Raw genomic sequence first — 16,291 nt, 5'->3', positions numbered from 1 at the left:
CTTCATGCGGGCAGCGGTGTTAGCTAACCTTTCATGTCCATTACAGAAGGAATGTGAATATAAGAGGAGGAGCTGGACAGTAAACTATTGAGCAGACTGGAAAATAAAGCCAGTAGTGCAAATAGTCAGGATTAAACCTCTATTATTACCTTTTTAAAAGTGCTACTCGGATTATTAATAACATGCTCGTAGCGCAGGTTCGTTTAGCGCTTCACTCTTACCTTTTACATAGATGTAAGCAGTGTGCTCCACTTCATTCCAGGTTTTCAGACGGACAGTGTAAAAACCTTCATGCTCCTTGTGCACTGCCCTCAAGGTGATGGAGGTCATGTGGTCGACAGTCGTTATCGCCACGGTGCTTGAAGGATAAAGCTGGATGCCTAAACAACGTGTATAATGTCAACGCTCCGGTCTCCACTGATCAAACCTCTGTTGAGGTCCAGCTTTTGCAGTGCTCACCGTCTCTGAACCAGCTAACTTCCTGCGGCAGAGCTGGCGCGAAGCAACACTGCAGGGTGAGGTCGTTACCCTCGGTTACCCATGTTGGTGGAAAGGTGTTCAAAAAATGGGCTTCTTCCTCCAGGTTTAAGCCTCCAAGAGAGAAAGCAAAGCACTCAAACTTTCCCTTCTGCAGGCCCAGATGTGCTTTTTTCTGGTGGTATTCGTCATTCTCTGCAGGTTAGCAGGAGCAAAAGTGTCTTTTTCTCAGTAGAAGAGCTGAGAGAAGCTAAATGTTAAAGAAAATAGGAGAGTCGAGAGCCTCCGGGAGAGCAGACGGAGGTAAAGAACAGTAAGAGGAGACCTACATGGACCTACGTCTGCTGAGGAGCTTATTTTAAAGTGAACAGAAAGTTAGCGTGAGCTACTCTTCCCACTTGTCTGCCGTACGTGCAGCACCAGCACTTGTCAGTTCCATTTGTGTGGGATGAGACTGCGAGACTGGGACGCCCCCCCCCCCCCCCCCCCGGATGATCCTGCTACTCTCAGCTCTTCAGACTATTAAAGATAAATGTGCTCAACTGTCAACATTTGCTGCTTCTCTCTGTGCAGTGATTAAAGTAATGTGGTCTCCGTTTTATTCATTGATGTTTGTTCCAAACAAATAGCAGCACTCAGCAGCAGAAGCGACTACGTGGGCAGAGTTATCGTCCCTCCCGCAAAAGTTTTACCAGATTATTGGTGAAATTTGGCCGATTGAACAAAAAATAAGTGACCCATTTATTGAAATGGGTGCAGAATCACTTTAGTGTAAAATTTGCTACTTTGGGTCCAGCTCACATTGTTCCATGTGTCTATTGTGAAGTGGTTTCCTTGGCTCGGAGGGAGTTAGGTGTTGGTATAAGTGAGATCTGGAGACAGCGGATTGGGTGCCAGGTTTAAAAAAAAGCAATAAATCAGTTATATTTAAATCTCAGTGTGGGCTCATTTCAAATAATGACACTAACTTTCATTTTACTTTAAGTTCATTTCATCTACATTCATAAAGCATCTGTTACAATCAATATTGTCTCTAGGTGCTTTATAGAATCCCTTTAATAGGAAGAAACCTCCAGCAGGACCAGGCTGATATGAGGAAGGGGGAGGACCTCCTGCTGGTGGGCAGAGGATGTAGGTACATGAGCAGTATGAGTCAAAAACCTAGTCTAGTGGAGCCGGCAATGATCTTTTTGGGTAAACTTGCACTGTTGATGTTCATTTTTAAACATTAAAAAAGAGATTGGCATGTTTTCATGTGCTGAGCATCAAATAAATTCTTAAAAAGGGCCATTTTAGACTTAGTTCATGACATTGCTGTGCTCACCCAGGCCAAATGATGACAGCACGCACAGCTTGGAGCAAAGCAAGGGAAGAAATCCCTGGCAGAGCTGAAATGAAACACAGACGACCTCGTCCCTGTTCTCGCCCTCCCCCCAGCAACTCTCCGCTAACATACGTGCACCCATGGACACGAACACCCACGTTGACGTGGCAGCGTCTGCGAACAAACGCCGTTAACCCACCAACACGTTTTATCTCTGTGAGGCGCAGCCTGCACAGCAGAACAGGCGGCAGCGTCACTATCTTCAAAGCCCCCCCCCAGCCGTCCCTCATTTACAGGTGGAGGGGGCGACTTCAAAGGGCGCCACAGAAAATGAAAGGGGACACTCTTTATTAGGCCCGAGTGCAAAACTTACCAGGGGTGTGCCAGTGCACTGAACCAGCCAGGGCTCCTTGATATGCTGAAACGGAGGAGCAGATTGGAAACAGGCAGGGAGGATCAGACATGAAGAGAGAAACAGAGGCAGAAACTGTGAATGGACGCGACAGAGAGAAACAGCAGACAAATCAGACTTGGCAAGGCCGCATTTATGCGAGTCACATCACATATTCCCTTTCACCTATTTTTAACAACCAAAGGGGAGGAAAAAAAAACAGAGCAGCCTGTGAAATATTGATGACAAGGAGAAGCCTTGAAGTGCCTCATTAAAGGCTCTCCGCTAATTGATCCGGAGCGTTTCTGAACTGTACTACTGGCACCAGCAGAGGAAGAGGTCATTTTGAAAGTGCAAAGAAGACGGGGGAGAACTAAACTATTAATATAATGAATATGTCAGTCACGGCGCTGCAAGGCGATGATGCACCCATCGTAACTCACTGAGGTCCGTCTGTCTAGGATAATGGAGACGAAGGAGCCACCAGCGGACGGGAGGAGATGTTGCGTAAGAGGAGGGTGGAGGCACCTCCTTGAGTTATGCCCCCGGTCCCACACGCAGGTGCCTGCCCGCTTCACCCGAGGCCGTAAGTGCACAGGGTAGGTGGCCAATTTACCCGCGTTGCTTTACTTTGAACTGGCAACATGTCGGACATGGAGCATCTAAGGAAGGAGGCTCGTACTGACACATTTGGGCAGTTTTGGTTGTTTCTTCTGTTAAAATTGATTTTCTATGTACCGGTAATCATTTCTGCAAGCTGATGAAATCACCCTCTTTGAGTGCCTATGAAATAAAGGGACGTTCCTGGAATCAGATCAAATTACTATCAAATTTTAAGCAGTCAAATTAACAAAGCGGACAAATGTAACCAGTTTAAAGCTGACAGCTGTGTTCTGCTGTAAGCATCATCCTTCCCAGTTCAGAGCCTGATGCTGATCTCCTCTATTTCAGCCGCTGCTCCTTTTATCTGGAGAGATTTTCCAAGGTGGGGGGAGTTGATATGAAACAGAAAACTACTCACAGTTCACCACCAGAATTCCAAACGACATGGCCTCCCCCAGGGGACTTCTGGCTATGACTTTATATTCTCCAGCATCGTCAGGACAACATCTGAAGACAAAGAGTTACACGCATGGTCGGAGAGTCGGCGCGGCCGCGATGCATCCCTCACACATGCACGAAGGTTCCAAGCAGTTTGAGGAGGCCTACCTTCTGATCTCCAGTGCGTTGAGGCCAAACTCTTGTTGGAGACTGTAGTTCCACGGCTGCTCAGACCTTCTCAGAGGCACACCATTCTTGTACCTGCAGTAGGTGGTTTGACAGAGATCTGAGGTCATTTAAGGACGTGTTTTGAAGATCAAAGCAAACAGCGGACTTCTATTGATCACCGAAGGAGATCTTTCTGTAATCACACCTCAGTTTGGGTGGATGCGTAACAGCTGTAGGGAACCTTTGATCTGGCATTCTTGCATTCTTGGGCAGCGTTGAGGGCAGCGTGCTGAAGTCCACAGCTCCCTGATGGGAGTGGAGAAGCCCGCCAGCTTCAGTTGAGGGTTCATGAATACTCAACACGCACAGGCTGCTCAGCTCGTCTCCGTTTGAGGTCGACAGATTGATATTTTGATGACCAGGTCTAGTTTTTATAATTTAAAGCTCAGAACCTTCAGGAGGAGCTCTGAGGCTTATTTAATCACAGCAACTGGAGAGTTGCTCGGCAAATTAAGAAATAAAGGGATAAATCAGCCAAATTACCTGAATGTTTATAGTTGGTTTCACTTCTCTCCTTTCACTTTCACGACTTTATTAAATTTCAGCCAGCTAAAGGGCATCCAGGTGTTTCTGTACTGGCTGCTTGCATTTACATTTCTGATTTAGAAAATGATAATGAATGCCTTCAGAACCAAGAACCACCAGGCTTCATCACATCAGGCAAAAGTGACAACGTGGGAGCAGATTTATGATATAGAATAACAAAAAAGCATTTTTTTTATTACACAAGAAGAAAAAGTGTTCAGTTAGAAAATCCTGGGTGTAAAATTAAAGGATTTTTCTTGCTGAGGTTAGTTTCAAAAATATTTAACAATAACTGCACTTCTACGGACTTTATAACAGCTGCAGTTGGCCTGCTGTTAATGTCACACATTAAATCTCAAGATGAGGAGAGAAGGCGTTTATATGCCTCGTATAGGTCTTTACTGTGAGAGTTTTGGCCCTCAGGAATATTTCTGCTCTTACTCACAGAGTGAAAATAAATGTAATTGAGGTTTCAGCATGAGCGACTCACTAAAATTTAATAGACTTCTCCAAAAATGTTAATTTCCAAGTTCTTACCATGTGACCTTTGGAGGTGGGTAACCCTGGACCACACAGGTGAGAACCACCTTCATGTGCTGCCAGACTGTGTGAGCTCGAAGAGGGACCGTGAAGTCTGGGGGCTTCTGCCTCAGTCGCTCCAGATATTTCATGTGGGCAGACGCCTTTTTTTCAGCCTGCAGCAGAGAGAAGATTCACGGATGTTTTCACATTTTGCTGGTAATATGACCGACACAGTGCTGAATTATTAGCTGTGCTTTATTATAGACAAGAGTTATGAGGCAAGAAATGGGAATTAAAAAAAAAAAAAGATGCATAGACGCATTAATTTGCCGTGAAATAACAACACAAGCATTGGTTTTATATTTGCTTTGGAATTCTACCATTTAAGTTTGTATTTAACGCTCTGCGTAGAAATCTACAGCCGGAAATCAACTGAAAGCCTCTTTAAATCTAACCATCTAATCATCCTCTGCTCCTCAAGTCTTGCTATGTCTGTTCTCTCCACTAGATGGGGAGAACACCCAATATCTTGCACAGTCTTGCTGTTACTGCGCACACGTTTAAGTTGATGCGTTGTCCTGCAAAGGTCGTGAAGCTGGATTTGTCCAAACTGGACTTTTACCTGTTGACGAAGCGTCCGTCTGTCGACGCGTTGGCGTAGCAACCGCTGGTTCCTCAGCACATCGAGCTCCACCTTCTGAGTTTCATTTCCAAACAGCGTCCTTTTTTCTCTATAGTATTCATGCCCAGCTGCCAGAGGTTCAGACAGCATTTCCCTTTCAAAACACCAGACAGGTGTTAATACAGAATTTTTCCCTAAATGCTTTTTTCTCACCGTGTGTTTGTCAGTTCTTTGCCAATTAACGTTACAGCACATTCAAGGCTTTTCAGTGTGATTTGCAAAAAGGTTTCACTTCCAGGAAAAAAAATAACAGTGCTGGTAAATGGCAGATGAAGATGGGAACCTCTGGAGGACTCCTAAGGCTGTGAAAGGCTCAAATTGTTCTAAAATAACTATCAGACAGATTTGTGAGACATTCAGTTCATCTCAGAGAAATAACTTCTTTTTTTTAAAAAAAAAATCTGGGAAGCATAATGGTGCATTTTAAGCAACAGGTGGGTCTGACGGTGGTTGCCGAAGTGGAGTTGTGACCAAAAAAACAGCCCACCTCAGCCTGGTAGTCATGGCAATTACAAAACCAGAGCTAAAAACCGTCCATCTAAATATGTACTACATATTATATCAAGGAGCCGCCCCCCTCGCCTTAAATCCCAGGAGCTGTGAACTGAGACCCCTTACAGAATTGAAGATAACAACATTCACATTTGGACCATAAATTCTTTACAGGTGTCGTGAGCCTCTCCATCCACTCGTAACAGGTTGGGTTTCCATATGTGCACTCTCTAGCGTGCCGTCACTTCATCCATATTCATTGTCATTTATTAACTTCCATCCTAACGTCTTGCTGTCGTCGTGCCGGAATGTTTACGACACCACAGAGGTGCATCCTGTGACCTCTCTGTCATCTCGACAGCCCCCAGTGTTTAATTATTTATCAATTATTCACACACACATCTCGGAGCGTGAACTTCCCCCCATAGACTTGTGATGATTCAAAGGCCAAATGGTAATGAACAAAGGGCAGGAAGACGTGCTTGCTTTCAGGAACAAGCACATCTCCACAAACACACACACCTGCTTTGTTTTAGGTGTGCGTCGTTCAATCCTTGGGAAGCTCCAAGTTTTGGGGGGATAAGGAAATGCAGCACATCAAAGCAAAACACACTTGCGCTATTTATGGGTAAACAGTACTCCAAAGGGGCATCTGTTGTCTACTGGTGCAGAAGAACAGCGGAGTCAACTCACAAAGTAAAGCAGGCGTGCGCCGCATTAGTCAGCTGCAATTTACATATTTCTGCCGCGACGCTATTGGATGATAACTGTGAAAACATCATTACAGACAGATAATGGAAGTGAAGCCGCACTTGCCAACGAGCAAAGTTCAAGTACGCCAGTTTCCTCGGAAATGAAAATGTCGTAGAAAACAAGGGCCTGGCTGCCAGAATTAGTGCTGTTCCGATCAGCTTCAAGCATTATCACCCTGTCCCTCCTGTCTTATTTTGGCAATAATTGACCATTTCCTGTGTTTCTAGTGTCCATTGAATATCTGCCAAAACTTCTGGGAAGGCTGAAATTTGTAAAAAGTGAGGAGAAGTTTCAGAGGATACTGGGAGGTAAAGTGAAAATTAACAAAAATAATAATAATAAACATCAGAAGTGTGTGTGTGTGTGTGTGTGTGTGTGTGTGTGTGTTTCTATCTGTCGTTTGGCCTGGAGAAGGGACAATAATGAGATTCCTAGTTGGCAAGGCCAGCTCACTGCAGCTGAGGATGTGTCTCAGAAAGCTTTTGATTGCTACGTCAATGACTTCCCGTCTATACACTCTTTGGCAGCTCTGTCTTACCCTTACTCATATTTTCAGAATCACTGTGACCTCGTCCTTCTGTGGTTTAATGGATAAAATATATTTTCTGGTTTTTTTTTTGTGCTGCTTTGATGGTTTCATAAAATCCTCGCGGATATTTTGACAATCTTTAAAAAATATGGACATTGTGTAATAGAAAAGAAACAAAACAAAAACAACAACAGCTGCAGAAGTTCCTGTTCTTGGTGACCTTAAGTTTCTTTGTTTGGACTCTATTTTCACACCTATTCCATCATGTTAACAAATAGTGGGCAGTTTTAGCTTCATCATCATTAAATCACTTATTACCCACCAGATGGATCCGATGTGACCTTTACGGAATCCTCTCAATGACTGATTTATGTGCGAGTTAGAATCCCTCTGTGTTTTTGTTGCAATTCCCTTTCCAGCCACAAGGAGATGAAACATTTCATAAAAAGCCTTTGGTGTTACTGTCCCGTTGATCCTTCTCCACCACTTTTGCAGCCCCCCCCCCAAAGCAACTGCTCACCACTCTCAGCTTTTTCCTTGTTTCACGTCGTCTCTCCATTGCTGCAGTAAGACCACCAGGCTTCTGACTCTGACTACAAGAATTGCATTCCTGTCTGCCTGCGGCTCTGAGGTCTCTTCTCTCTGACTCCATCTCAAGGCCCAGATTCTCACCCAGCTCACACCTGAATCACTCCAGTGGTGCTTACTTTCAGGCAGTAGGCAGACAAACTTTAAATGGCAAAACAAGGTCACATAGTGACCAGATCGAGTCATTTTAATATTCGTTTTTACTGATTAATGAATAGAAAACATTCAGTAGTTGCCCCTCCATTGAAGTGCGATGAATTAAATTCACAGGAATGTGAATTTCAAACTTTCTATTTGACACACTAGAAGTCATCATTGTAATAGTTTAGAACCAGACTACAGGATGTGAGAGGGTGGAAACATGCAGGATTTGCTTTAGATATATTTTAGCAAGTCGCTAAATGTAAAGTTCAATTTCCAGCTCTTCTTTCTTCCTCAGTAATGCAATGCTCGCTCCTTGTCCTCATTAATGTGAAAAGCCGTATTTAACAGTTTCAGTTTTTGGCTTTTTGTCTTAGTAACATTCAGAAACATCAAAAGATTTTTTTTAAGAAAAGTCCCCAGCTGGATTTTGCAGAAAGATCACAGATGAAACCAGAGAGAGAGAGAGAGAGGGGGGATGTGCTTTTGACAACTGATGGTGAGGCGGAATTTGAATGAGATGCATGAATCAACCAGGAAGGAGGAAAGTGGAGAATTATAGAAAAAGACTCATTGCAGTTGCTGCCAGATTGAACCGTCAAATAACCGCAAACAAGAAATGGCCTGCAAACTGAAATGGGCTGTAAAAGGTCTAAATCTGCTTCCAGTTGAGCAATGCTCAGTGAGTTCGGTGTTTTTGTCAGTATTTGTCACATCATTACACGGAAAGTACTGTCTATAACTGGAGTCTATTAAAGAATAAAAAACCTTCCAACAACACTGAACCACACATAAATAATAATATTCGGTAGATTAGTTTCCACACTGCTATCTGCTGTATGAGGCAGCTGTAGTTAATTTTTCCAAGTCAGCTATTAGGAAAAATTTCCCACAGCAGCTTTTAGGATGGTTGGGTGGTGGTAGCAGTCTGTTAGGAACTGGGCTGAGATGCAGAGGGTTCTTGGTTCCAGCCCCAGTGCCGACAAAACTCGGAAGGTGTTCTGGTAGTAGGAGAATGTGCCTTGAGAGCACTGCCAAGGTACCCTTGAGCAAGGTACCAAACCCACAAATGGTCATATAGGGCTCTGTGATGAACAGGCAACTTATCTAGGTGGACCTTGCCTTCGGCCATTGTGTACCCTCCTGGTGGCACCGGATAAAACGGTTAGGAAGAGGAGCTATTAGCTATTTCACCTATTCATCCATGCAGGCTGGACAATTCATGCTTGTTTAGTGTAGAATACAAATGTAGATACCACCTCCCTCTACAGCTCGACCAGTAACACTTTTACAAGCTTAGAAAACTCACCACGTCCTGCGGCAGGAGTCCATGTTCAGGATCTCTTTGACGGACATCACGTCAGCAGGGATGATGGGATGGAAATAAGAATAGGGGCCTTCTTCATCACTGTTGAATTTAGAGATCAGAAAAACACAACCTGACTTGCACGAAATGCTGGCACGAGTAAACATCTCACTTGGAAGCGCCCTTAAATATTTGCCCTTTAATTAGTCATAAATGATGAAAATGTAATCATAGTGAAGCACAACGACTAATGATAGAACATTATACAATACAGACACACAAAAACACACCTATGTGTTCATTTCTGTGGGCACTGGCACAGCGGTTCCACTGTAACATGAAACATAAGTGACAGTTGGTGGTGCTGGGGAAATATCGGTTGCCATAGCATCCTGTTGCACCGATTTTCCTGAGCTCGAGATTTATCTCATAAAGTACTAAATAATGAAGTACTTTACAGTTGTGTTAGTATTCAAATGCCCTTTAGTGTATAAAAAGTCAGCCTGAATTACAAATTAAGCTACCAGTGAGCTTTTTTGTGTGTTTAAAAGGTGAGACATCAGTAGAAAGAAATCAGTCACCAGCACATGAAACTCAGGCCATTTGGATGGCAGGTTATGCTTTCGACACCTACGTAGGGTTCCTTTCCACCACTTGCTATGTGGAATTTTGACACCGAAGCATAGCCTGATCGAGGACACCAAAAGGTCACGCTCATTGCCACATATGATGAGCTATGTTGTGATGTGTGAACCAGCATGGTATAGTCCACCAGGGGATTGTTTAATAAAGAGGAACGTGGAGATTCACATGCAAACGAGTGGTGACAAGCTTTAATATCGCTCTGCAATTTTAGACGTGAGTGATGTTGAGAGCATCTACTCTGCTGTAGCTAAAGATCCTCACTCCATCTGTTTACACACTTCACAGGAACTAATTGAACAGGACATCTGCAATATGTGAAAATCTCAGTGATGCAGTCAGCTAGATAGCCAGGGGGATTAATTCCTTCACGTGGTCGTTTCTGTGAGCCATAGCCGTCGACTGGGAACCAACGCCACTCTTATGTTTGCAAATTGAGAAATTCATACAGCATTTCTAGGCAACACTGTCATGTTGGATAGAGAGTCAATGAGCTGTGCTGCAATTTAATTTGCTTCTCATTACAGCCTGGAATCATCTGCAATATTGTCCACAATGCGTGTGACAACTGGCAGTGTTTGTGTGCCCTTTAATGGAACAGTGACCAGTCAGTTAAAGCATTCTAGACTAGATAAACGGCACACACAGTAATTGTGGAAGCCCCCAATGAAGCATGAACTGTTGACTTAAAGGAGCACCAACTAACTGAGGGGATGTTCTCACTGGGCACCTTCAAAACCAGGAGAGAATCAAGAAAAAATAATCAATTTCCTTCTTCCTGTATAAAAAATGACTCCAGCTCTGTTGAAAAGGTCACTCATAAGCAGAGTGAGGGGGCAGGTTGAGCGCTCTTACCGCTCATCAATCAATCGGTTATAACCGTACATCATAAATTGTATGTATTAAAAGTATATTTAGAGTAATATTAAGAATAATGCTTCCAGAAAATACTTAATACAAGTTCAAAAGATGTGTACATAAGCAACAGAACTTTTTTTTAAAAAAAGGGAAAAGTGCGTGTGGCTGAGGCCCGGTGGCAAGTTTCCCTGCAATGTTTTTGCTTTCACTCATTGAGATAAAAGCGGTCCTGGTAAAAATCTGTGAGGTTCTGGGTAAGAAATCAGGAGCCTAGAGCATCCAAAAAATAGTTTTTAACTCTTTATCCCTTTCAGTTAAAGGGCTGGAACATTGCTTGAAAAACAATGCTTGTGTGAATACAGCTAACCACCAATGCAACGTCTTTAACACAACAATGCAAATCCATATGACTTCTCTTTTGTGTTTGTTTGTAGACTGGAATTTCCCTATTTCAGGGGGCAGCTTCTGCTTTTTTCTTCTTTTTTTTCCTCTTTTTGATTGATTTAGTTCCCTTTGAACATGCGCTGACAGTCGGAGCCTCAGCTGTGCAGGGACAGGTAAAAGTGCAAATAAACAGCATATATTCAGCTCTGTACCCTCTGATACTCCTTAAAAATGTAAGTGAATTTGCACATGCACACATGAAAGCAAGCAAGCATACTCAGGTACAATTATTTAGGACAATGCGAGGGCACTGGCTTATTGGCCTTTACTTCTTTCATTTTTGAAGAAATTTCTTAGGAATAATTCAAATAATATCTAGTATTAAATATGCCCTTTTTGGTAGATACTAAAAGCCTTTATATATTTGTTTGCCCACCCCAGGTCACATGACCTAAAGTTAATTAGCTGAATATTTTTCCATTAGCACTTGTGACAAACAGGAAAAAATAACTTAATTTCTGAAACAGAATTGGAATTCAAAAATCAGACCTAAAACCAAAGAGGATGGAGGTAGAAGTTTTAAAGGTGTTCCCTGAATTTTCATTGACCACAGTGCAGGTCAGTCGCGATAAGATTCTATTTTAGTTGACTAGACTGTGCACTGAGTTGCACTAAGCCAACTTAGACTTGTGTTTCTGCACAAATTTCTCTGACAACTGGGATGCTAAAGTACCATTAAAAACCAGAGGGGGCAGCGTTGACCTCTGGGGTCAAGAGTTCAATGGAAACGCAACAAAAGAGAGTTACTGAATTACATGACTGCTTCCTCATCCAGGCACGTGTCAGTGGTGTCATTTTATAAAGAAGATTCATATGTATTTACACTCCCACCTTTGTAAGCCCAACAGGAAGTATTTAGTCACTCATATTCAGTGTTTTTCTGTTTTTCTGTGGTCAATTCTTAGACAACTAAAGCAGCAAATATGCTGACTTTCTTGTTTGTCCTGTTCACATGTCGATAAAAAAAACAAAGTTTTGCATGCCCAGTGGCATATTCATTCATTTGCCTGGTGAACTGTTCTCCCTTTCAGTGCATAAACCACAGCTTTATCTAACAGCTTATGTTATTTTATGTTTAGAAAGTTTGAATTGATGATTTCCCAGCAAGGTCTGGATTGATCTGAGTCTCTTTTTTGCCATTCTGTAAGGTCATATGAGCAGAAAACATCTCCAAATCTGGCATGAGACTCTTTCCAACTTTTGAATAGATACAATATCGTGATATATTGCTTGCAATTGTGATAGTTCAATAGATTTTATTTGCTAAAAAGAAAATAATGAACCAGACAATTCATAAGCTGGTGTGTTGGGAGATACAGTGAAACAAAAGACTTGAGATAAGACATAAATTTAATTTGCAGTGTGGAATTACCGTAGGGCAAATCCAATAAAGGTGGGAAAAAGAAAGCAAAACGAGTCATTTCTTCAGTTCGACGATAATAAAACGAATGATTTTAAACATTTTGCCCAGCTATTTCTGCAGAAATGCTTTAAATCAGCCATATTTGTGGGCCTTCAATCATCAATGGTTTGTGTAAGGGTATGCCACAGCATTTCAGTCAGAAGGTGGTTGGTGGGTGTCCTTGGCTTTATTGTTCCATCAATTACAGAAAGTTGGTCAGGTCCTGCAGCTCCAGACCACCACGCTACCACCAAGTTGTTTTATCTTATCTGCGTTCGTTAAACACCAGATCTAATAGGATGTGCACCTCTCAAAAGGTTACTCTTTTGTCTTTGTCTTGAGGATCATCACAATGTTTTTGGCGAGCGTGTCATGAGCCTAAGTGTTCTTTTTTGGCCAGCAGTGCAGACGTTGGAAATTTGCCATAGATACCATTTTTTCCCAGGTTCTCCATTACTGTTGAATAATGAATGCTGAGATGAACTGAGGCAGGTGTTAAGATGCTGTTCTTGGGTCAGTGACGAAGCAATTTTTGTTGGAGTCATTTTGATTGGAGGAGACTGGAAAGATTTAATTATGTTGTTTCTCAGCTCTTCATGAATTTCTTTAGATCACAGCATGATGAGTTACTTTGTGAGATATTTTAACATGCTTCAGCTTGTCAGAGAGGTTCCATTTAAGTGATTTCATCATTCAAACAAATCAAAATATCATTTTAAAAATAACAAAGGAGGACAAATCCTTTCCCCCAGCAATAGATTTTTACTTCCCTATCATTTGCCCTAACTCTAAAGTATGTGTGCACCTGGATTTGAAGGTCTTCTTCTTAATCTGGGAGGACAGCTGCATGCTGTGAGACATCTGGGTCGACTGCTCCTCCATCTCTCTCCGCATTACTGTCCTGGTTTCCATAGTAACCCTCCTCCTTGCCAAATAGCACCTGTGGAAAGAGGAGAACCTGGAAGTGAGGCTGTGGGAAGCAGCGTGATGGACGGTGACTGATAAAAAACACTGTAGCCTTGGTTTGAAACTTGAAATATCTCCCCTGAATTTCAAAATTCAAGGTTTAACCAGAAAGAACATAGAGTGTTGTATATGTTTTGTTTTAAAGATTGACAATTCATTCAATAATTTTGAATAATCTTTTGAAAAATGTCAATAAATGAAATATTTAGTTTAGTTTTTTGAAAAAATGTTGTTGTAAAATAGCTCTTTATAATCAAATTGACTTAATCAGCAACCCGAAATTGGGCCTGCACAATATACCATCAGCAATCTTCAGCATCTCTCAATTCAGGATTGGCGTCAATACCGCAGTAATACATGTGTTACAACAACTGCTAATCAATGAGCTCCATAAAGTAGTACAGTGTGCTTTCAGAGATGTTTTAACCTGTCAGTTGTGGGTTTTTGCTTTGTTTGGTTTGGTTGAACCCATTTGTTGCGTTGACCTGTAGGTCTGTTCCAGTTTCATGTTAAATGAATCACCCTTGAGCCACCACTATTTCATCTGTTGAAACCTGCCGTGCTACTCTTTGCACCCCGCCCATCATTAATCATGTACTTGTTCCTGCAGGCTGAATGCCGAACGTGCCCAACACAGAGAATCTTGTCACACCTGAGTTATAGCTCCATTCATTCGGCACCGATAGCAACCACCTGTGTTAGCAAGATAAACAATCATGATGTGGTTTCTTTTCTCATCTGCATCTGTAACCCTTGGAGCACCATTAGTGAGTTAGCTGATAGGCTAATGGGCTGATTGATTCAACTGCTGCTTGTTTTTGTGGCTCACTGTTGGAAAGGGAAAGAAATATGAACACCTGTAACAGAAGGTCAATTTCTGACCCATTAAAATTGATCAGTCTCCCTGGGCAGGCCTGCATCATGGGTGCCAGGAGGGTGGAAAGCTGTGCTAATGCAGTGTAGTTTCCAGTGCTTTAGCCCACCCTCTGTTATACGTGTGGGTTGGACAATGTGGCCTTAAAATGAGCTCATGCACCATGATTACGGTACCTGCTGGAACTGGGCAACAAAATCACTTCTTTTTTGTTTGTGATTTCTTTTTCTTTTTTTAATTAAAAAAAGGCTTCATTGAATGCTGTGGGTGAAGGCAAATGTAAATGGAGCAAAAACATAATGATCATTTATTTAAAAAAAAATCAAATGTCACTATAATGCCATCTTTGTATTCTTGCCATTTCTAGGCCTTCTTTTATTACATTGTTCTTCCACCTGGAACTAAAGTGGTATAACCTTTAATTTCCAAATAAACAAATCAAAACTGTATCATTCTATAGCTGTTTTTTTTTTAGCATAATCAATGAGCTGTGCATTTTGTCATTTCTTGATGTCAATAGATTCATTCGGGAGTAATAAATTCTATTCTATTCTATTCTATTCGTCCCAGAAAAGTGAGCACTGCTTAGTCCCAGTAAGTGTTTTGGTCTTATATCAAAGTGAGAGGTCCACTAATGCATCAGTCCTCTGTCTTCAAAGCTGCAGAGATAATAACATTCCACTCACACAACAGGTAATGTCCTCTGGGTGTCAAAACTCTGATGGATATATATCCCACGTCCTTTTCTGTCCACCTAGCTCTCCCTTCCTCTTCTTGTAGCCCTTGTTTGCTGTTGTCTCACCTCTCGCTCTCTGTCTGTTTGTCAGAGGAACCCCAAGCACAAAGCCTTCATCGGTGCCAAGAATGTGGACACCACAATGCTCGCTCTTTCTTTAGCTAGTAAATATAGAGCAATGACACATGCACACAAATGCTTACAGATACACACACATGCATCATATCCATCAGTCAGATCCATTTACAGACAGGATGTCACACTTACTCTCAGGACAATGAAGCTGCTCTAAGTAACCAGAACAGCTGAAAGGAACAGCTGGAACAAGTACAACTTACTGTGGTGGGAGTAAAGATATCTATCTATCTATCTATCTATCTATCTATCTATCTATCTATCTATCTATCTATCTATCTATCTATCTATCTATCTATCTATCTATCTATCTATCTATCTATCTATCTATCTATCTATCTATCTATCTATCTATCTATCTGGCTGGCTGGCTGGCTGGCTGTCTGTCTGTCTGTCTGTCTGTCTGTCTGTCTGTCTGTCATATAATAGCTGATCTATATTGTTTTTGTCTTATTGTCTCCCTAACGTGTCCATACTTAATTTCTTCCTGTCGCTATTGTGTCCATACATTACAGTATTTATGATGCCAGCAGCGACATGAAAATGTGATGGGATTTATTCCTAATCAGTGTCATCCCAGGATTAATCCCACCAGGTCTGTAAACCACTACCGATGTTTCCGTTGCCTGTTACACTGTTCCAACATAAATCCTCGCCTAAGAAGTGTGGAAGGTGGGTGGGTGGGGGGTGTTTTTGGACCTACAGTAGAAAAACTAGTGTATGAAACGATTTAAAACATTTCAATTGCTCAACTAGCAGCTACTCATTTCTAACTTAACTAACTACCTAGTTGCTGCCAAACGTATTGTTGGGATATATGCTTTGTCCTGTGTCATTTAACAAGGTGTGTCTGGTTGAGCTCATTAGGTGTGTTTGTGTTTGCGTTTATTGCCTCAAGTGTCAACTTTGCTCCGTGTTGCCATGGATGTGATCTGTTTGTCCAGGGTTGTTGTCTGAAGGAGACAGAGGGCGCCTGTTGCGGGCAGAGCAAGGCCACTATCGAAGAAAACATCAACAATGGTTGCAATGTTGTCTGGAAGCATGGGGGTTATTTATACTGTAAGCCTTTAGTGGCTACACCTGCCTCTGGAATATCACTTCATGCTATGGTCACTAGGGATTTTCTGCTCATACATCAGCCATGACTGTGAGACTAAGAATAACTACAGTAACTAGGGGTTATCTCTGTCAGTTCTTCTTTTGGGAAACTCCTGAGCCTCGAGGCCTATCAGGAA

The 16,291-nt window shown here is 42.2% G+C and overlaps 1 protein-coding gene across 1 annotated transcript in view; it reads right to left on the bottom strand.

Moving 5' to 3' along the window:
- myom3 (myomesin 3) overlaps positions 1-14,996 on the bottom strand; it is a 36,275-nt gene extending 21,279 nt beyond the window's left edge. Inside the window, exons 1-10 of the mRNA XM_011605098.2 lie at positions 14,872-14,996; positions 13,151-13,285; positions 9,003-9,101; positions 5,131-5,284; positions 4,524-4,681; positions 3,402-3,494; positions 3,214-3,302; positions 2,175-2,219; positions 460-591; positions 222-380 (exon numbers count right to left, since the gene is read on the bottom strand). Coding sequence (XP_011603400.2) covers positions 222-380; positions 460-591; positions 2,175-2,219; positions 3,214-3,302; positions 3,402-3,494; positions 4,524-4,681; positions 5,131-5,284; positions 9,003-9,101; positions 13,151-13,257 — 1,036 coding nt within the window. The 5' untranslated portion in view covers positions 13,258-13,285; positions 14,872-14,996. The remainder of the gene's footprint in view (positions 1-221; positions 381-459; positions 592-2,174; positions 2,220-3,213; positions 3,303-3,401; positions 3,495-4,523; positions 4,682-5,130; positions 5,285-9,002; positions 9,102-13,150; positions 13,286-14,871) is intronic.
- Positions 14,997-16,291: the final 1,295 nt, after the last annotated feature.

This window comes from Takifugu rubripes, chromosome 7 (genome assembly GCF_901000725.2).
Source record: "Takifugu rubripes chromosome 7, fTakRub1.2, whole genome shotgun sequence".
Classification (NCBI taxonomy): Eukaryota; Metazoa; Chordata; class Actinopteri; order Tetraodontiformes; family Tetraodontidae; genus Takifugu; species Takifugu rubripes.
The sequence above is the reverse complement of the archived record's forward strand: the minus strand, read 5'-3'. Positions and strand labels throughout refer to the sequence as shown.